The sequence below is a fragment of the Rana temporaria genome, chromosome 6 (assembly GCF_905171775.1).
Source record: "Rana temporaria chromosome 6, aRanTem1.1, whole genome shotgun sequence".
Taxonomy (NCBI): domain Eukaryota; kingdom Metazoa; phylum Chordata; class Amphibia; order Anura; family Ranidae; genus Rana; species Rana temporaria.
The window spans coordinates 115,410,770-115,433,002 of NC_053494.1; the positions used below are offsets into that span (position 1 = coordinate 115,410,770).

The 22,233-nt window shown below is 43.4% G+C and overlaps 1 protein-coding gene across 1 annotated transcript in view; it reads left to right on the forward strand.

The window, feature by feature from the left end:
* Window positions 1-21,598, forward strand: part of STRADB (STE20 related adaptor beta) — a 41,153-nt gene extending 19,555 nt beyond the window's left edge. The window contains exons 8-13 of the mRNA XM_040357224.1: window positions 505-628; window positions 5,774-5,945; window positions 8,894-8,998; window positions 12,158-12,399; window positions 15,288-15,330; window positions 20,300-21,598. Coding sequence (XP_040213158.1) covers window positions 505-628; window positions 5,774-5,945; window positions 8,894-8,998; window positions 12,158-12,399; window positions 15,288-15,330; window positions 20,300-20,449 — 836 coding nt within the window. The 3' untranslated portion in view covers window positions 20,450-21,598. The remainder of the gene's footprint in view (window positions 1-504; window positions 629-5,773; window positions 5,946-8,893; window positions 8,999-12,157; window positions 12,400-15,287; window positions 15,331-20,299) is intronic.
* Window positions 21,599-22,233: the final 635 nt, after the last annotated feature.

Below are 22,233 nucleotides of genomic sequence, written 5' to 3' on the forward strand. Positions count from 1 at the left end.
TCCGTTGATCTCCGCTGAGCCGGTGGATGACAAGTCCCTCTCCGCTCACTGATCGGGGAGGGGCTTGTCCAGCGCCGCTGTCTCCTATGGAGAGATCTGATGAAAACGGACAGCATGTCAGTTTTCATCAGATCTCATCTGATCTGCCATGGACGGATGGCGACGTATCGCCATCCATCTGATTTTAGCGGAGTGGGTCGGATGCCAGCGGACATGTCTCCGCTGACATCCGACGCTCCATAGGACTGCATTGAGCGGCCGTTCAGGTCCGCCGACAAAACTGACAGGCGGACCGGAATGATCCGTCCGTGTGAAAGGGGCCTTACACAATGTTTTGAAAGGAATGTTGTACTTCATTTCTGTGCTGGGTGGACAGACCTAGAATGTCAGCTATAAATATATCACCAATTTGACTCCTTGTGAAGTATTAAATGCTGATGGGTGAATTAAGCCACTGGTAACCACTAAAAGTGGACTGACTGTTTTAACTCCTTTCCTGTATAGGGTCTGCTAGCAGCCTCATGAAGAGCTATTATCCCGAAGGAATGAGTGAAGCTTTAATAGGAAATATTTTGTATGAAACATTAAAAGGATTACATTATCTGCACCAAAATGCATATATTCACAGGTAGGTTGAACAAACATTCCTATTATATTATTTCTAATACTTCTGTTTCAGGCTGTTTGAGACCTAATCTGCTAATAACCACCCCACATTTGTATTTAGGCTCCATTCACACTTGTGCGACTTGGCATGTGACTTTAGACACATGTCGCATGACAAATCGCAGCCCATTATTTTCAATGGCACTCGTTCAGACTTTGAAAAGGTGCCTGCACTACTTTGAAGCAACTTAGTGCCAGAGAGTGTAAAGTCAGAGAGTCGCATCATAGTTGCACTGGAAATGGGACTTTGGAGTTGCGCAAGTATGAATGGGGCCTTACTCTCACAAACATGGCCTGAGTAGCAGATGTAGCCATAGTTTAATCAGATATGCAAATGTTTGCATTTATTTGTCTCCAAATTGTGCTAAAGATCTCTCCGCTCGAGATGGCCTTCAGCTTCAAAATGTTAAACTATTAAAAATTATGTTCATTATGCTCCTGGCTTTACTGCCTAATTAGTGTCCGGTCTGGAATAAGCATGATACCAGTGAAGTCTGAGATCCCATCCTGCATATTCCAGAACGTTGTTGTAGTGAAGCTAGGATCTAAATGTCATCACTAGACTATAGAGCACCGATGTCAAACACAAGGCCCGCGGGCCGAATCCGGCACTCCAGGCCATTTCATGTGGCCCTCGCACCTCTCCTGTCCTCCTCCAGACCCTTACTTTCTGCTTTAAAGCAATGCATCCAGCTTCTTCCCAGCAGCAGCATAATGTAAGGCGGGTGCACTGTGATGTAAGGGAGAGTGGGGGACTCAACTTCTGATGGTGGGGTGACTCTTGACATTTAATATATGGGGAGGGGATGCGCTGGGCATCTAATCTTACAGATACAACCGACCCTTTTGAGGGCAATCATGCTGATGCGGCCCACAATGAAATTGAGTTTGACACCCCTGCTATAGAGCATGGTAGAGCTGCACGTTATGACCTCTTCATTATGCTAAGCTGCGGTCTCTGGAAGTTTACATACTGTACATGTTATAATTTTCCAATAGACTGTAAAGCTGCATACAAGGCCTCCTGCTTTCACTAGACTGGGCTGTCTTAAGTTACAAAAGAGGTAATTCTCCCCCTAGATTTGAACTGTATAGGTTGCATACTAGACCTTCTCCTCCCACTAGGCCAGGGGTGTCAAACTCTTTTATTGTGGGCTGCATCAACACAGACAGCACACCATGGCAGAACCATTTTTTTGTCTAAACCGTTTCCAATAAAGTTTCTTTATGAATGATACCAGTGTTGTGCGAACCTCCTTTCCAACTGGCATAGAATTGTAAAATGTTATTATTCTCATAATAATTATAAGCAGATGTCCAGAGCACCCCCCTCCCTTTTTTTTATTTTTTACATCAGATGACAAGAGCCCCCCACAATCAGAAGTCAAGAGTCCCTTGAAAGAAAGTGCAGGATCTGGAGTCTGCTAAATGCTAAGACCAGGGAAGGCGGACACAAGGGGGGTGCTGCAGCTACATGGAGAAGCGCAGGATCTAGCAGAGCAGTTCTGTCATCTTCTCTGCTGCCAACTGAGGAAGTCGGGGGGGGGGGCGGGCTGAGATGAGAGGGATGCCACAGCTGCAGGAGAAGTGCAAGGGCCACAAGAAATGGCCTGGAGGGTCAGATTCGGACCGCTGGCCTTGTGTTTCACATATGTGCACTAGACTATGGGCAATGTAGACTGGACGCTAGGTGTCCTTCACATCCTAGATCATGGGTCCTCAAACTTTTTAAACAGGGGGCCAGTTCACTGTCCCTCAGACCGTTAGAGGGTTATGAACGAATTCCTATGCACACTGCACTTCTCTTATTTTGAAGTGAAAAAACAAAACGGGAACAAATACAATATTTAAAATGAAGAACAAATAAAGTTAAAGCAACAGTGTGAACCGGGGCTTACACAGCACACAACATACAACATCACACAACTGAATAGAAATCAGAATATAAATGCACTTACTGTCAATTAAATTGGGTTTCCTACTCCTTGGCTGTCTGTCACTGCAAGCGCAGCCCAATTAGTGCTTGCCACCACAGCCTAATTGGTGCCCACGGGATGTGGGGGTCATCTGGTGTCAGGATCTGTCTCACCTTAGCCTTGATTGAACGACCTCTTGGGGGGGGGGGGGGGGGAGATGACAACTTCCTCCAAGCTACCTCTGCTCTTGTTGCTCAAAATGACTGTGCAGTGATGCTCTGTCACATCTCCTTCTCTCTCTGTTTCACAAGCCAGCGCCCGACGTTTACTGCCCGCAAATCACATCCAGCCGGCCCCTCCCACATGCCCTGGCTGCCTCTGAGTCCTGGGAGTTGTAGTCCGGCTGCGCTGTTCGGTTCCTCCCACCGCCAGGAGCTTGATTGCGGCGGACTACAATTCCCATGATCCAGCGCTACAGCCGGCCAGACAATCGGCGGCTGCCGCCCCCTCTCCCTCTTCTACTAATGATATGATGGCTGCCGGACGGTCCATCTCTTATGTTGGGGGGAAAAAAAGTAACGGACAGGCAGCGGCGGCAAAAACACCCAGTGGGCTGGATAAATGTCCTTGGCCGGCCACATGTGGCCCACGGGCCGTAGTTTGAAGACCCCTGTTCTAGATTATGGGCCCGCCTTCTCACAAGAATATGGGCTGTGTAGGTTGTATTTTACATTTAAAAATAATACTTTTTGGGTTTTACCAGTGGTAGTACAGATCTAGTTACTCTTGTCACATAATAGAGCCAGGTTTGTAACCTCTCTGCAAATCACTCTGCTCTTAAGTAACACAGCTTAAGGCTGGGTTCACACTACTACACTACTTTCATCCTACTTTGCTCTGCTACATTGGTCCTACATTTATCCTACATTGGTCCTACATCCATCCTACTTTCATGAACAGGATACTACTTTGGTCCGACTTCAATGATATTCAATGGGCCTGAAGTAGGATCAATGTAGGACCAAAAGTAGTACAGGGAGCATTTTCAAAGTCGGACCGACTTGTGTAGGACGCTACAAGACGCTCTCATAGGGAAACATTGAACACAGAGCAAAGTAGGATGAAAGTAGTGTAGTAGTGTGAACCCAGCCTCATGAAGGACCTATCATTGCCTATGATTTGATAAAGAAGGAGCAGCTGCACATTTTATGAGTTCATCGCTCACTTTGTCCTCCATTCAGCACAAACCCCCCCCATACATCTGGTTTGCTTCCAATGCTTCTCCTTCCTATCCCAGTCATTTAGGTCCTGCTGTAAAGAGGATAACTAAATGCTTATATTAAGATCAAAATAGTGAAAGTGATTCTGCGCAACGTATCTCACATCGCAGTGACACACAAAATTTAAAACACAAAAAAGTGAAACACGATACAAATCAAAAAAATAAAAATAAAAATAAATAAAAAAATGAATACTCAGTGCAATATCAGTGATATAAGAGAGATATTCCACTCAAATATAAAACCAACTATATAAGTGTAAACCAGAGTCCAAACTGAGAACCAAATTTATAGTCAGTAGAGTGATGTGAAAAAAAGGGGGCAAGTCCTTAAATGTAAATAAATAAGCAAATAGATATGACAAATAAAGGCTGCCGGATGAAAGGTTAGACGATGCTGAATCCAGTGAATACAATGGCAAGTAGATGATGGAATATATCCTTCACTAGGCTCTCAAGCCTCTTACCTTCAGAAAGGTGTAAATCAGCATTAGATCTCTCACACAGTGGCAATCCTCTATAGATGGTTTCCTGTCCGTTCGCCCCTTGAGCTGGCACCACGTCTCTTTTAAAGATCCATATAGTACTCCGCCCAAATAGATAAAAGGAGAGAAACAGAACAGAGGAGCCTCCGATGGTGAAGTACAGTAAATTAGGGTGTACTTTATTAAAAGAAAAATCCGTGCTTACAATTAAAAACAGACGTGCAGCAATTTTAAAATGAGCGGCGTTCACAGCGCCGGCTTACGTCACTCCAGGTGTACGCCAATCCCTACGCGTTACGACACAGGGTCACGTGTCTTCATCTGGGGCCCCAGATGAAGACACGTGACCCTGTGTCGTAACGCGTAGGGATTGGCGTACACCTGGAGTGACGTAAGCCGGCGCTGTGAACGCCGCTCATTTTAAAATTGCTGCACGTCTGTTTTTAATTGTAAGCACGGATTTTTCTTTTAATAAAGTACACCCTAATTTACTGTACTTCACCATCGGAGGCTCCTCTGTTCTGTTTCTCTCCTTTTATCTATTTGGGCGGAGTACTATATGGATCTTTAAAAGAGACGTGGTGCCAGCTCAAGGGGCGAACGGACAGGAAACCATCTATAGAGGATTGCCACTGTGTGAGAGATCTAATGCTGATTTACACCTTTCTGAAGGTAAGAGGCTTGAGAGCCTAGTGAAGGATATATTCCATCATCTACTTGCCATTGTATTCACTGGATTCAGCATCGTCTAACCTTTCATCCGGCAGCCTTTATTTGTCATATCTATTTGCTTATTTATTTACATTTAAGGACTTGCCCCCTTTTTTTCACATCACTCTACTGACTATAAATTTGGTTCTCAGTTTGGACTCTGGTTTACACTTATATAGTTGGTTTTATATTTGAGTGGAATATCTCTCTTATATCACTGATATTGCACTGAGTATTCATTTTTTTATTTATTTTTATTTTTATTTTTTTGATTTGTATCGTGTTTCACTTTTTTGTGTTTTAAATTTTGTGTGTCACTGCGATGTGAGATACGTTGCGCAGAATCACTTTCACTATTTTGATTTTTGTATTTGTGTATGGTAAACACTGCTAGGTTTTGCTGCACTGTATACATTTTGTTTGAGGGATTGATTATTAAGGATTCATATTAGCGCGGAAGCACTTGCCACTATATTCGCTTATATTAAGATGTTCAGGTATGCTGATGTAAAAACTAATGTTGTTATAACTTTTTTTACAAATGCATATCTGGGTTTAGTGGTGATTTTTATATTTGCCTGGAGCTCCTGTTTGGAACTAGGGTTTCCAAATTGGATTAGTTGATAAGTGCTAGCTGAACATGTTGCCTTTTGCTTCAATTTAAAAGGACTGTTTAAAATGCTTCATAAATTAATTTGTATTCATTTGTTTTGTAGGAGTGTGAAAGGCAGCCATATCCTGATCTCAGATGAAGGTCTTGTTTCTCTTTCTGGGCTTGGTCACCTCTACAGTATGGTCCGAAGTGGTGAAAGAGCTAAGGTGGCATATGATTTTCCTAATTTTAGCACTGCAATGCTGCCTTGGTTAAGTCCTGAGCTACTAAGACAGGTCAGTTTTTCCTGGCACTAGTTACCTATGTTTTAAACCTACCATGTGCTAAGTATATTAGAATTATATCTTCTTCTCTAATATCCTCTGATTAATGTTTTAGGCTACATGACTGGTATCTCGAAAAAAAGTAAATCGTAAGACAATTGAGCATGTTCACTTTGCAAAGAATAGCCAATCATGTGCAAGGGAAATGTAAAAAAATAGAAACTTGCTTGCACATGATTGGATATTTGAAGGCAGCACAAATTTACCTTATTCACTTGTGGGCAACTTGGCAACAAATGGACCCAATAAGACACAGGGGGCGCTGTTAGAAATCATGAGGCCCAGTACAGCCGATCTGCCCACCTTCCTGCCGTCACAGTGCCCAATCATAGGTGGTCAAGACATTCCTTGCTCCACAGCCACATACATGATTACTGTATATGTGTGGCTGTGAGGTGGGTCATGCCTCAATTTATGATTGGCAGTGTACAGTGAGATGCTAACTGTTAGGTCTTGTTTACTTTTGTGTGTGGGTAGGGCGCAGTAAAAATGTGCAGCTGAGCCACAGTTTTACCGCCCCCCAACCACTCCCCCTTAGGATGCAAAGGCAATGCTTCTGTAGTATGGTTACAGGGTGTTTTACACAACATCCCGCCACTACTGCTGTACTATGGCAGTAGTGCCTTTTGCAGCATAAGGGAGAGTGGTTGGAAGATGGTAAAACTGTGGTTGAGCTGCACATTTTTACTGCCCCCCCCCCACCCAAACACAAAAGTAAACAAGACCTAACAGCATCTCACTGTGCTTATGTGATCATCATCGTTATCATGATTATGATCACACAGTACAGAAGGTGTTGTATTCCTCTCTGTATGTATGGATGTGTCTCTGTACCTTCCAGAAAGCTGAAATTGTGTGCCCATCGTGCATCAGGATCCTTGTGCTGCCTGCGCTCTCCGCCACTTCTCTCTTCAATCATCTCCCGCTGCCCGGCTACAGCCCCGTCCTCTGCCCTCCTCAGTTACTGAGGGAGGAAAGGAGAATCACTTCGCCGGTGATCGGCTGTTCTCAGCCACAGCCAGCAGTGCCGGCTTTAGGCGCCTGCGCCCCCAAATTAAAAAAATGAAGTTTAATAGTTCCCAGGTAAAATTGAATTTATGTTCTATTTACAGCAAGCCTAGGAGCATTGTGAAATGCTTTCAGCTGGGCAAAGTGCTTTCACCATAGTTGAAGAATAAAGTTGCTCGGGCCCCTCTGTTGAACCGGGCCCGGTACAAGAAGGGTGGTTGTACTGCCCTATCAGTGGCCCTGCAAATAAGAGATGCGCTTAAGGCCCCTTTCACATGTTCAGACTGCTCAGGTCCGAATTGTCAGTTTTGACGGCGGACCTGAACGACCGCTCCATGCAGTTCTATGGAGCGTCGGATGTCAGTGGAAACATGTCCGCTGATATCCGACCCGATCTGCCAAAATCAGACAAATGGCGATACATCCCCATCCGTTCATGGCAGATCTGATTGGGTGAGATCTGAGGAAACCGGACATGCTGTCAGTTCTCATCAGATCTCCCCATAGGAGACAGCGGTGCTGCACAAGCCCCTCCCCGCTCAGTGAGCAGAGAGGGACTTGTCATTCGCCTGGTCAGCGGAGAGATTTCCCGTCCACCTGCGGGAGCAGGTGGACTCCGTAGCGACAGATTCCGCCTGTGTGGAAGAGGCCTTAAGCTGTTTTATAACCTATAATGTCGAAATTGGATTACAAGTTTAGAATTATATTTCCCTGCAAGGGAAATCGTGGGGCCCAGTACAGCCTACTTGTCAGGGCGATTCTCCCTTCCGAAAATACCAAATTATATTTTTGCTAAAATGCCACGACTGCGATTTTATGCTTCGCAGCCATGGCAGAATTATTTCCTCATCGATTAAAAGCCATTCTATTGAATACCGCTGCTCTGAAAGTGCGGTGCACTGGTGTAGGGTTAAAGCAGGCGGTGAGGAGGCAATCTGTTGCCTCACTACTTTCTAAATTCTGTTTGAAGAGTGATCCAAATGCTGACTGCTCTTCAGAGAGTTAAGCACATCTAAACAAGTCCTTAATTTTTTTTAATTTTTTTACATGTATATTTTTTAATCGCCCTGTTTGCAGGGCTTTGGTGTAATATCAGAGGTATAAACAGATGTGATGTTTCATATTTGACACAGAGAAAGGGACTGCAGCCATAGATTTACTAGTCCCTTTCTCTGCAGTCTCGGCTGCACTGCATGAATGAAAAGCGTTCTGTACTGAGTATATGCTTCAGTAATTAATGGACACAAGAGCGAACACAGATCACTCACTGGATATGTTTTACTAAAGGCAAATCCACTTTGCACTACCAGTGCACTAAAAGTGCACTTGGAAGTGCAGTCGCTCTAAATCTAAGGGGTAGATCTAAAATGGGGGGATAAGGGCTGCTAATTTTATCATCCAATAAGCTAAAATGCTGTTTTTTATTTTCCTTGCATGTCCCCCTCAGATCTACAGCATGCACTTTCAGTGCACATGTAGTGCAAAGTGGATTTGCCTTTAGTAAATAACCCCCACTGTGTTCATTCAGTAAAGTAAGGGGCTAGTAAATATAACATATTTAACACAAATCCCCCCCCCCCACCTGCTCTCCAGCCTGAAACAATCCCCCTGTGTGCCTGCAGCAGCCAGCGGGAGAGGAGGGAGGCCGGCACTAGGGGGGGTGCCCAGGCCCCAGCCCTCCTTTTGAACTGATGATGCCCAGGCTCAGTACAGGAGAACTGGCTTTACTGCCTTATCAGCAGAACTTCTGCAAGTGATCATAACATCAATCACAGATTATGCCCATTTGACATTTGTAGCATAAGAATAGAAAAGCTGTGCAAAAGTTTTGCTCGCAAACTTCTCTAGAGTATGATGGCACATTATGAATAAGATTTTTTTTTATTAAATAGGACCTTTATGGTTACAATGTGAAGTCAGACATCTACAGTGTTGGAATCACTGCCTGTGAATTAGCTACTGGGCGCGTTCCATTCATGGACATGCACCGCACTCAGGTAACTAACTGTTTATCGTCTGCTAGAACCACATATTTGTCATTCGTTTCATAAGATTGGTAACAGATAAAATTATTAGTGGAACAAATGTATGCTATATTTTGCCATACGTTTCTCTTATGTTGATGTGGCTGTTAGAAGATATTATTTATTTCTTTAGAGGGCCTGCAAGTGCCACACATTTGCACATACAGGCCCAGATTCACAAAGACTTACGACGGTGTATCCCCAGATACGCCGTCGTAAGTCCGAATGGCCGCCGTCGTATCTATGCTCCTGATTCATAGAATCAGTTACGCATAGATTTGGCCAAGATACGAGCGGCGTAAGTCTCCTACACCGTCGTATCTTGGGGTGCAATAATTACGCTGGCCGCTAGGGGCGCTTCCTTGATTTCCACGTCGAATATGTAAATGAGCAAGATACGCCGATTCACGAACGTACGTACGACCGTCGCAATTAGTTACGCCGTTTACGTAAGACATACGCCGGCGTAAAGATAAAGCAGGTCCCACATTGGGGACGATGCTTACTGCCCTGAAGTATAAGTAGGTAGTCTTCACCTTGTCCGGTTACCCAACCTAGACCCGATAGGGTCTAACTCTAGTGTGTTACTCTGTACTTATATCAGTAATCATTCTGTGCTGTGCTTTCTGCTGCAATGAACCTTGCTGTACCACAGTTTTGTTGATTTATTTTCTGTATTGTTTTTTTTTTTTTTTTTCTTTTTGCATTAATAAAAACGTTTCTGTTAAAAAAAAAAGATAAAGCAGGTCTCTAGGTGGCGCAGCCCATGCAAAGTATGGACGTCGGAACAAGCGTATCTTTTTACGCCGTTTGCGCAAGTCGTACGCGAATAGGGCTGTGCGTAAGTTACGTTCACGTCGTAGGCAGTGTTCGACGTATCTTAGGCATTCTATCCGACGCATGCGCACTGGGATACGTCCACAGACGGCGCATGCGCCGTTCGTTCAAAACGTCATTTACGTGGGGTCATGTTTTATTTACATAAAACACGCCCACCTCTTCAAAATTTGAATTAGGCGCGCTTACGCCGGAACATTTACGCTACGCCGCCTTAACTTAGGATGCAAATGCTTTGTGAATACAGCACTTTCCTTTCTAAGTTGCGGCGGCGTAGCGTAAATAAGATACGCTACGCCCGCACAACGTAGAGCGGCCGTACGTGAATGTAGGCCACAGTTTGCATACCCTGCTTTTTTATATTGTTTAATTTCTTTAACAAGGAAAGGTCTCCATCAGCATACAAACCATTTTTTTGCCACTTTAAGGCCTCATTCACACGAGTGTATTACTGTATAGTGTACATTTTTCCCAACACGGGATACACAGGTGTTCTGGCTGCATGGATCCAGCCACTGCTCCCAATTTTGACAGCCGCGTGGGTGCTGTTGCATGCCATGAACCACACTGACTGCGTTTTGGGACTGTGCACTCCAACTTGCAAGCTGTCAAACGGTAATTTATGCGTATTGTTCTAGTCCTCAGGAGCCACAGCTGCGGCATAATTTTGCACATTAAAACATATGACAGAAAACAATGTGCGCAGATATATGTATGTAACTGCCGACACTCGCGTTTGCAGGTGTAAGGGTGTTCCAAAATGTACAATTGTACAAGTCCTGTGTATACAATTTCTACCTAGCAATAAATGCAATTGAACACTTTTTACCAGACCTAATTGATTATAATGTTGACTTGAATGTTCAATATGCAGTAGTGATGAATTTGTGAGCAACCCGTCTTAAACAGTAACAGGCATTAACTACACACGATCGGAAATTCCGACAAGAAAACCGTGGATTTTTTTCCTGACAGAATTTTGTCTCAAACTTCTATTGCATACACACGGTCACACAAAATCCCGACCGCCAAGAACGCAGTGACGAACAACACTACAACGAGCCGAGAAAAATGAAGTTCAATGATTCCGAGCATGCGTCAAATTGATTCCGAGCATGCATGTTTTTTTTGCACGTCGGAACTGCATACAGACGATCGGAATTTCCAACAAGAACTTTTCCCATCGGAAAATTTGAGAACCAGCTCTCAAATTTTTGCTGTCGGAAATTCCAACAGAAAAGGTCAGATGGGGCCTACACACGGTCGGAATTTCCTAACCAAAAGCTCACATCGAACTTTTCTTGTCGGAAATTCCGATCGTGTGTACGTGGCATTACTGCACTCGCCCCTTTCAGGGAAAAATGAGGTTGTGTGAGGATTGGACTTTCTTGATATGGAGGTATGCTAAGTTACAATGGTTGACAGAGAGGGTCCTGTCCAATAGTAGCCTATGAATCCAAATAGGTTGCTTGGAGTGTGGTGCAGAACCTTTATAAAGACTGGTTATTTAATGAGCAAGTCTAAAATGTCTGGACTTCTCTGCAACAGTATTAACATGTTGCTAAACCCAGGACCCTGCATTCACAATATCTGGTCTCCCACAGTACATAGAACATGGAAATGTAAAGATTTTAGTAAATACAAACTGCTAAATACCTTTTCTCATCAGCAGTATATAGCAGTCTTATGACTTCTATGAGTGTCCAATTAAAGCTTGTAGGAGGAGTTTTCATTCTACGCTGACTGTCTGTCTGGCAGGACCCCTGACCCATCTGTCTGGACATTGATTGGCCCTGTACCGATCACATGCAACCTCCCAAGAAACAAAAAATACCTTGGCAATACACACCAAACTGAGCATGTGCAGAATGCCCGCAGGGCTCTGTTTCCAGCAAGAGATGGATTGGGGAAAGTGGAAGAAGGTGAGGATTAGAGAAGACAGAATCAAACAGTCTTTTTACACAATGCGCAGGACTAACCCCTTAGGTCCTGCAGTGAGTATCACAAGCATGCTTTATTGCATATACAGACTGATTTTACTGTTGTGGGTGTAGTAACACTTTAAACAAGCACATTACTGGGCATTATTAGGGGAGATTAAAGTTAATGTATATCTAAACTTGAACACAAAAATAATATATTGCATTGACCATTTGCATTTTTTGGTATATTTAACAAATCGGAAAGGAGCAGATAATAATATTGTTGAGTCTTGCATACGCATTAACATTCTTAGATACCGTGAGAGTATTTGAAACTAGTTCAAATGTTTTACTCTTTTTTTTTTTTTGTAAGATGCTGCTACAAAAACTGAAAGGTCCACCTGAGAATCCACTTTATGGTACTTTTCCTGGTGAACAATCCCCCATGAAGATCTCCCGGTCTGGAGTAGACTCAGGAATAGGAGAAAGTGTAGTTGCTGCAAGCATGACTCAGACTATGACTAGTGACAGGCTGAGAACTCCGTCCCCAAGAACCTTCTCACCGGCCTTGCAGAACTTAGTGGAGATTTGCCTACAGCAGGATCCTGAGAAAAGGTATATGATTTTAGGTTACTTATCATACTTAATACTGTAATGTTAACAATTTTTTTTAAGTACATGTCCTAGCTTACCTGACCATGTTCTAATTATTGCCAATCTACTGTATAATGGTTTTAAGAAAGAAATGTAATGCATTTAGTTTAGCCACATTTTTTAAATTTTAATCTGAAGGGACGGCAGGAGGGAATGGGTCATTACCCTGATAGTTTAGGATAGCCTGAGCTATGAAAGCAGTTGTAAAATATAACTTATTTAAAATGACAAACATGTCATAATTACCCGCTCTGTGCAATAGTATAGAACCTCCTCTTCTGGGGTCCTCTTCAGCACTCTCTGCTCCTCCTCTTCTGTTTCTGCCCCCATAGCCACTTGCTATGGGGCAGACATTTTCTGCCTCCATAGACGCACATAGTGCGGCTCAGCCCCCTCTGCTCCCTTCTTACAGGATTTGATTGACAGCAACATAAGCCAATGGCAAATGCAGACAAGGGCCACTGCAAATGGGCACTTGGCTGGATCGAGATAGGATTCGGGTAAGTATTTAGGGTGATACAAATGCCTAGACGCTTTCTACCTTAATGCAGGGAATGCATTAAATATATAAAAAAAAAAAATGTCCCAGATTTAGAACCACAATAAAGCAGAACTTCACCAAAAGGGGAAGTTCCACTAGTTTGCATTGCCCCCCCCCCCCCTTTCCACTGACACTTTTTGGGGGGTCGGGGGAGCAGGTACCTGGTTTTGACAGGTACCCGCATCCGCGTCTGGTCAGATGCACCATGGCAATCTAAACCAGAAGTCTGCCCCCTCCTCCTTCCCCCGTAGCCTTCTCGGACATGTCCCAGAAGACTGCTAAACCATTCACAAAGTAAAGAGCAGCAGGAAACCGGACGTGAAGTGTTTGTAAACCTAAAAAAAAATAGATCCTGTTCTTTTAAAGCATGTATAACATTGTGGCATTTGGCCCCTTGTATCATCTAAAATATTTGGCTGATCCTGCCTGGTTCTCCCCTCCCCTCTGTAAACTGACCACGGTTTATCATGGCTGCTTAGCCTGACACCGTGGTCAGTTTACATGCTTTTGTCATCCGCAGGACTCCTCTGTCCCCCTTCCCCCCCCCCCCCCCCCCTGTCTGTCAGCTCTGATTCGCTGTCAGATCGAGAGAGGCAGCTGGTCTTGTGAGCACAGAGCGGGCGCTATAAAATAACCACTTGGCGCCCAGAGGATGCCATATGACATCCTGGGCTTTGTGGTGGTATATCTGAATGATGCCTGCAGCTACAGGCATCACTCAGATATTGCCGTTTTCAGCCGGCGATTCCCTACATCATAAGAATGATCATACCGGCTGTTCCACCACTTGATCGTTATTACGGGCGGCGAAAAGGGGACATCCCCCCCCCCCCCCCTCCTGCTGCCCTCCGGTGCTTTTCCCGACTCACCGCTGCGATCGGTGAGTCAGGGAACAAATCCGCCAGCCTCGGATGCTGATCATAGAGATTTCTGGTGGACCATATGGTCGCTGGAGTCTCTATGATCATTGGAGGCCGAGCGCGATGTTATGACATCACCCCCGGCCTCTGCATTCAAAAAAACGGCGCCGCCTCGGCTGTGAAGCGGTGATCGTTTATTTTTTTAGGCTTCCTATTACAAGGGATTTTTACATTCCTTGTAATAGGAATAAAAGTGATCACATTTTTTATTTAATTTGTTAAGTGTCAAAATAAACATATTTAAGTAAAATTAACAATAAAAAAAAAAAGAATTTTAAAGTGCCCTTGTGTGCTCGCACGCAAAAGCGAACGCATACGTAAGTCCCGTCCACATATGCAAACGGTGTTAAAACCACACGTGTGAGGTGTCGCCGCGAACATTCAGGCGAGAGCAATGATTCTAGCCCTAGAGCTCCTCTGTAACTCAAAACATGTAACCAGTAAAAAAAATTAAAACGTCGCCTATGGGGATTTTTAAGCACCGACGTTTGGCGCCGTTCCATGAGTGTGTGCAATTTTGAAGCGTGACATGTTGGGTATCTATTTACTCCGCGTAACTTCTTCTTTCACATTATGCAAAAAAATTGGGCTAACTTTTTTTTTTAAGCATGAAAATTGATTTTTTTTCCAAAAAAAAGCTTTGAAAAAATGTGCAATGACTGCCATTGTATTCTATAGGGTCTCTGCTAAAAAAAAAACATATATAGTGTTTGGGGGTTCTATGTAATTTTCTAGCGAAGTGTCAGAATTAGCCTGAAGTGGTTAAAAAAAACATACACTGGGGCACATTATTTACTATAACAGATAAGATTGTAGCTCGGACCCTTTAAAAGTCAGCAGCTACAGTATTTTTTGGGGGGAGCACGGAGCTCCTCTTTATGCTGCGCAAATAACAAGATTTTTGTCTTAGAGCAGCCAGGAGGAGACCGGTACACGTGTAAAAGAGTCTACATCTTCTGGTTAGAAATTTAAATTCATATTGCCAATCTCCGATATGCAACTTTTTATATTTACCTGCTTAAAAAAAAGCCAAAATTAATTTACTTCAGATAGTTTTTACATTGCCTTTGAGAACAAAGTCTGAAAAGGAAAGTTAACGTTATGAACACATGCTGGTAATTTACCTGGCTGGCTGACAAGATGGTTACAGGGCATGTATGACTTTGGTAGGGACGTTTGAGCTGTGAACTTCTCTAATGCAGAACCTTGTGTGACTGTTTCTGTGTTTCTAAAAAAGAGCAAGTTAAAGGAAAAATATTGGTACAAGGATGTCTTTAGGGCAAGGAAAGGGTTCCTGTGCAATTTGGAAATATCCGTATTGTATAGATACATTAAATAATAAACATATGACCAAATCAATTGTAATTTCTTCCATTTACATTATTTAGACCATCAGCTGGTATGTTGCTGTCTCATCCATTTTTCAAACAGGTAAGAATGCTGATAATTGTTATTATGTATTAAAAGCCGGACTGATTGTTCTTTTTTCCACATGCACAATGAAAAGCATGCAGGCAGTCCCCGAGTTACGAACAGGTTAGGGACTGTAGGTTTGTTAAGTCGAATATGTTCGTAAGTCGGAACAGCATGCGCAGAAGGGCAGATACGTTGTTTTCCGATGTTGCGTCGAATGTGCCCGCCGTCAAAGTGGGCGCGCATGTGCAGAACAGCAAAAACATAATTTTCCGATGTTCCGTCGAATGTGTCCGCCGTCGAAAAGGTTCTGTCGCAATCTGCCCACCGTTGAAAAGTGGCCATGCAGCCTTTCGTTCGTAAGTAGGAGTCGTTCGCAAGTCGGATGTTCGTAACTCGGGGACTCGCTGTATTGTGGACTTCAGAATTCACTATAGACCCTTCAAAATTGATATTCCTGAAAGCAGAGGACCTATACAATTTATAAATATAATATTACTAATGGTTTTATGAGTTCTCTGTTCCTGGCCTTGGCCTCAAAGACCACGGCCCTTCTGACACACCTGGCTGCATATGCAATATTGCGTGAAGTCACTAATAGTACTGAATACCCAGCAGCGATGCAGTATCAAGAATGCACTTGCATTTAGCAGTTAAAAAAAAGAAAAACAAACGTATTATATCGTCAGTAATGATTATACAAAGATAAAGAGATCCCATTAACAGTGACAGTAGAAGTATACTTTGGCATGCAAAATAATTCTCACAAAGAAATCAATTCAAATGTGAGATGACACCTGCTATCCATATCAGCATAAACAACGACACATACAGTGCAGCAATGATCAGTAAAAATACTTGTTCCTTAGCTGCGGCTATGCTAGGCCAGTTCACACCAGACGCAGTTCCGTTCCGTGTGCTTTTTTTCTGCACAAAATGCATGCAGTGTGTTTTTTCATGTATTCCAATGGCTCTAGTTCACACCATGCAGTCAGTTTACGATCAGATTCTGCACCGGAAACTGACTGGAGACATTCTATTAGGTTGCGTGTTATCTGTAAGCACACTAAAGATGTAGCATGCAGGACTTTTGGTGCGCTTTCAGAAAACGTGCCAAAAATCAGCGACCCAATAGAAAGTCTATGAGACTGCAGCTAAAACCGTGGGTAAAATGCGTGAAAACAGCTGATACGCCCGTGCTGCGTTCATAGAGTGAAGCCTCCCTATAAACTTCTGCCTAATAGCAGACACCTCAAAAGTTTTAGTGCTGCTTCTTGTCTGTATCCTTGTAGCCTCTTTGAATTAGTGTCACCCTGTTACTGTTTATTTCCCTGGCTTGATGGCTAAGCTCCCTCAAATGCAGTCTAGAGTCAGAGGTCAGTCCCCATAAACAAAGTGCAACAAGATCAAAGACCGACACAAAATAGGGTTTTCTGACCATTGTGTGATGTCTGCGCTAAGACATGATCATTACATTAAAATGTGGTAAATAAACACATTTTCATCACAAGAGCCATTCAGTCACTTTAATAAAATCACTACCTTGTCACTCACACAGAACGTTTGTAACGGTCACCACCGTTTATCTGACACTCCACAATCCAACAGGCATGATCCATTCCATTCCCCAGAATAACCGAGACTCACACAGCTCTGGTACTGGTTTCAAAATGTATGAACGAATCTTTAATGGTTAGCTTTCTTATATATAGTTTTAGAACCCAAGTGAACAATGAATCAACTCCACCCACACGGCACTTCAATACACACTCTCTTAGACAATGACATTCAGTTGAGTTGATTAATTAGTCATCCCCTAGACGTCCCGTCTCTGCATTTAGAGGGGTTAATTACTACAGCTTGACAAGTTCCCCTCACCTGTTATTCCTATCACATAGTATCATCAATAGACTTTTCACACAAACACATTCCTTTACTAAACATAATTGACATGCTAATTCCCTACCCCTGAAAGAAGACATCTGACCTTTAGACTGCTAACTCACAACACATATCTATTATCAATAGCATCTTCACACAAACCGTGTTATTAGCATACATAATAAAAGGTCTTGGAGCAAACCCAATTAACATCTCAAAGGCATGTGTCCCCCCCCCCCCCCATTGAATGAAAACACTCCATTTGGAGTCAGACTTTAACATCTTGTAATATCTCAAGATTTCCTGCAATATATGAATTATCATTAATGTCCCATCTCATGTAATCCGAGATATCAGTTCTCAGTCACCCTTTGCCCAAAAGGGCACAGGGTGACCCTAGACCCAAGAGTCATTAGTGATGCTGGCACAGGAGTACCCCTCATCCTTCAAAAGTCTCTGGTTGTCACAGGTCATTCCGTTACAACGTTGTTTTAACATATTTATCCCCCAAAAAATTAACATTTAACACCTTCAACCTTAAAACTCAGTTTCATGTTTGGCATCATGTTGATTGGACTCTAGAAAATGTACACATCTTGCCATGTTCTTGGACATTTGGCAGCTGCCTAGATACACTATGGCTATAGGGTTTAGGCCCCTTTCATACTTGTATGACTTGTCCTACGACTTGTGGCTGCAAAGTCATACAAGTTGTTCCCCAATATTCTCAAGGACTACCATTCATATTAGTACGACTTCAAGTCCTGCCGACTTCAAAGTAGTCCCTGCACTACTATGGTCTAACTTTGATGCTAGTTACACATGGATTTCCTGAAATCGCGTCACAATTGCGGCCGCGGAATTGCAGTAAAATCACGTGACTTTGAAGTCGTGGTAGCGTTAAAGGGGCCTAACTCTTTTGCTGTCAGGGTTACAGCGGAGCAGAACTGCTTCCATAGGCCTGCTCTAAAATCTTTGCAGCAGCAGTGTTTTAAAGGTGTAGGCCAGGGGTGCCCAACCAGTGGCCCATGGAGCCCTCTGATGTGGCCCGCGACCTCCTGCTCTGGGATGGAATAAAACAGAATACTGTTATTAAAGGTCAGTTTATTACTAAAATCACAGTGTATATATGGGCATATCTGTTCTGCAGTGGTTACTGGGCTGCCTTCAAACTGATCCACATATGCAGAGCAGTGCACCTGCGGGTTACCTGCACTGAGCCATAGACTTCTGTTATTACCTGCAAGTTTGGTGAGCTTTCTGAACATGCGCCAAACCTGCAGAATATAATAAAAGTCTATTGTAAAGTGCAGGAAAGCTAAATGTACACTGCATTGCACCCGCATGCTGGTAAACTATAGTGCATCAAGGTGAAAGCAGCCTTAGGCCCCTTTCACACAGTCAGTCCGACCCAATTGGACCCTCCATTCACCTCTAAGGAGTGGCAGATGTAAACAGATTGGGTCCTACCTCCAATCCGATCTGCTAAAAGAGTTTAGTGGGCTGTGTCCGTGTCGGCTCTGCATATGCAGACGCAGACCTGCCATCTGCCCGTTTCGCTCATTGTGGCCTGCGACCAGTTAGCAAGTCGCTTAAGTGGCCCTCGTGCTCCAAAAGGTTGGGCACCCCTGGTGTAGGCTCATGGTTGTTCCTGCGACTGTTATCTTGCTCCTAAGTGGTGCCTAACATCTTGCATTTTTGTGAATGGACGTGGATGTGACCTCCTCCCATGCACTTGGATCTAGCAGCCAATCACTAGGACCAAACACTGTCACATGACAGATGGGGTTGACAAGTGTTGGGGAATCGCTGTAAGAGTTTTGGGGGGAGGGGGTTCCTATTCAGTTACACACAAGTCCAGTTGCTTGTAATTAACTACTACCAACTATACCATGCCTAGATGAATAAAAACCCTTCCAGAAATCCTCATACATTTTTAAAAAAAATTATTTGCCATTCAAAATTATAAGTGGCTGAAAAAAGGGTTTGTGTAAGTACAGGAGCTTAACCACTTGCCGCCCGCCAATGACAGATTGACGGCGGCAAAGTGGTTGTAGAATCCTGACTGGACGTCATATGACGTCCTCAGGATTCTGAGCCGCTGCGCGCCCCCGGGGGCGCGCATCGAGGCGATCGTTGTTGCAGGGTGTCAGTCTGACACCCTGCAACACCGATCAAGGTAAAGAGTCTCTCACGGAGACTCTTTACCACGTGATCAGCCGTGTCCAATCACGGCTGATCACGATGTAAATAGGAAAAGCCTATCCGTGCCCGTCCGTGCCGCCTATCCGTGCCCAGCCGTGCCGCCTATCCGTGCCCATTTTTTCCACCTATCCGTGCCGCCTATCCAAGCCCATCCATTCCGCCTATCCGTGCCGCCTATCAGTGCCCATCCGTGCCGCCCATCAGTGCCGCATATTAGTGCCCATCAATGCCACCACATCAGTGCCACCTCATCGGTGCCCATCAGTGCCGCCTTATCAGTGCCCGTCAGTGCAGTACCATCAGTGCCCATCAGTGAAGGAGAAAACGTACTTATTTACAATGTTTTATAACGGAAACAAAAAAAATATATATTTTTTCAAAATTTTCGGTCATTTTAAAAAAAAAATTTGCAGAAAATAAATATCCCAGAGGTGATCAAATACCACCAAAAGAAAGCTCTATTTGTGGGTACAAAATGATAAAAATGTAGTTTGGGTACAGTGTAGCATGACCGCGCAATTGTCATTCAAAGTGCAACAGCGCTGAAAGCTAAAAATTGGTCTGGGCGGGAAGGTGTATACGTGCCGGTATGGAAGTGGTTAATAACTTTACTTAAGTTTATGCAACCACGGCGCTACCTACCTGGCGTTTGCATGTTCTGCCTGTGTGGGGTTCCTCCAGGTACTCTGGTTTCCGCCTACACTCTAAAGACATGTTGGTAGGTTAATTGGCTTCTATCTACATTAGCCGTAGTATGTGTGAATTTGAGTTTGGGACGTTAGATTTTAAGCTCCTTGAGGGCAGGGACTAATGTGAATGTATAATATATCTGTAAAGCGCTGCATAAATTGATGGCGCTATATATACCTATAATAAATAAACAAATGTATTTATTGTGCAGGTAAGAGAGCAAACGTATGGCTCCATACTGTCACTACTGCCCTCTCTGGCACAGCAACGGAAGCACAGTTCTCCAAAGCCATTTCTGCAAAGTTGGAGAAAATCCTACAGTAAAGCTACAGAGGAAAATAAAGAATGGACATTTCACTAAGTATGGAACATCCTCTTCCCCAGTGCAACCCCCCCTCCCCCATATTAAGAGGTCAAGTTGTCAAAGGGCTTCAGTTTTTGACCTTTTCTGTATACAGTCATGTGAAAATGTAAGTACACCCTAGGGAAGTTGACTTTTTCAACATATTTGAACAAGTAAACCATTAAATCTTCAACCAAACAGTGCCTACATATGAGGATGGTGTACTCTTAATAACAAAAACATAAGTACAATGTGCCCTTTCAATTGCTTATTCAAAAAAAAAAAAAATTAATGTAATAACCTAATGTAGAAAAAAAGAAAAAGTTGGTACACCCTTGTCCTTAGAAGTTGGTATTCCCCCCTTTTATCAGAAATGTTCTTTTTGACAGTGTTTTACATAACTGCCCATCGCTAAAATTCACCACTCATTTAAATGGGATTCCAATCAGGGCTTTGACTAGGCTGGTCAATGATACTCTATTTCTCCTTTTTGCACTTTGACACCAACTGTTGCAGGAGTTGCACGCGGATCCCATGATGAATTGCTGGGGTTCTTGGAGACTTATTGTAGCTTTAAGCTGCCAATTCTTGAGCTAAATATGCTGAGCTGGCCAGTCTTGGACAAATTAGTAGTCTTTTGAAAATCAATTCCACTTAAAAAAAAAATTCCTACAATGAAATTTCGATTGATTTAATATAATTTGGTGATATTTTTAAATTTTTGCTTAGGCCGGCCATACAAAGAAGCAAATTTCCTTCCTGAAACTACATGTTACAGGAAAGAAACTTGCTAGATTCCCCCATCAACACAGATAGAATCCCACCTGCTGAGCCATTGTCTGCTCCCGCCAGACAGGAGAAGACTGTGCTTGCTAGTGGCTATAGCAGTTGCTAGCGATAATCGCAGGTAAAACCCAGCATACTGGTTGTACCCAAGCTGATTGATCGATCAACTTCGTACATTCAGCTTGCCCACACACGATTCGAATCCTGCTGAACCGGCTGAGATTCCAACTGCGTATGGCCTGCCTTTGTTAAAGCGGGATTCCGGGCATAGTGTTTTTTTTTTTTTTCTTTATTGTACACCACGGGACAGAGAGCCATTCATTACATCGGTACTTAAAACAGTGTAAGCACTTACCTGATATCTTCTCAGTGATCTTGTGGCCGTTTCCATGTTCGCTGTGGGCATGAGAAGCCCAGTTCCTGTGTCTTCCTGAATTTCCCTAGAGAGGTGCATGCTGGGATTTTTAGACACAGTAATGCCCAGAGACTCCTGGGAAATGAGTGTCATAATTTCCCAGGAGGCAATGGGGTTTTAGGACAGGAAGTTGAACCACTGCGGACTAGGACCTAGGCAGATTATGAAATCTGCCTAGTAACAGCCATATACAAGTGAGTATTTTTTTTTTACATTGAAGGCAAGCTGTTAATAAAAAGTTTGTTTTTAGGGTGGAACTCCGCTTTAAACAAGCTGAAGTTAAAAGCTGATTGGCTACCATGCGCAGCTGAACCAGATTTTTCACTCTCCAGTTTTAGTAAATCAACCCAACTTTGTCACTTTTATGTATAATTTGTTCATGTATATCGGATTTACCTGTAGGCACAATCTGATCGAAGAGCTAGTCTGCCTGTTCAAATATGTTGGAAAAGTCGACAATCCTCCATGGAGTGTACTTACTTATTTTATTTTTTTTGTATGCGTGTGTTTTTATGCTTCGTATTGGCATAATGTGAATATGCAAACATTGCACTTGTAAACGGCAAACAGTGGGCTAGTTATGCTCAGAGTTACACTACTT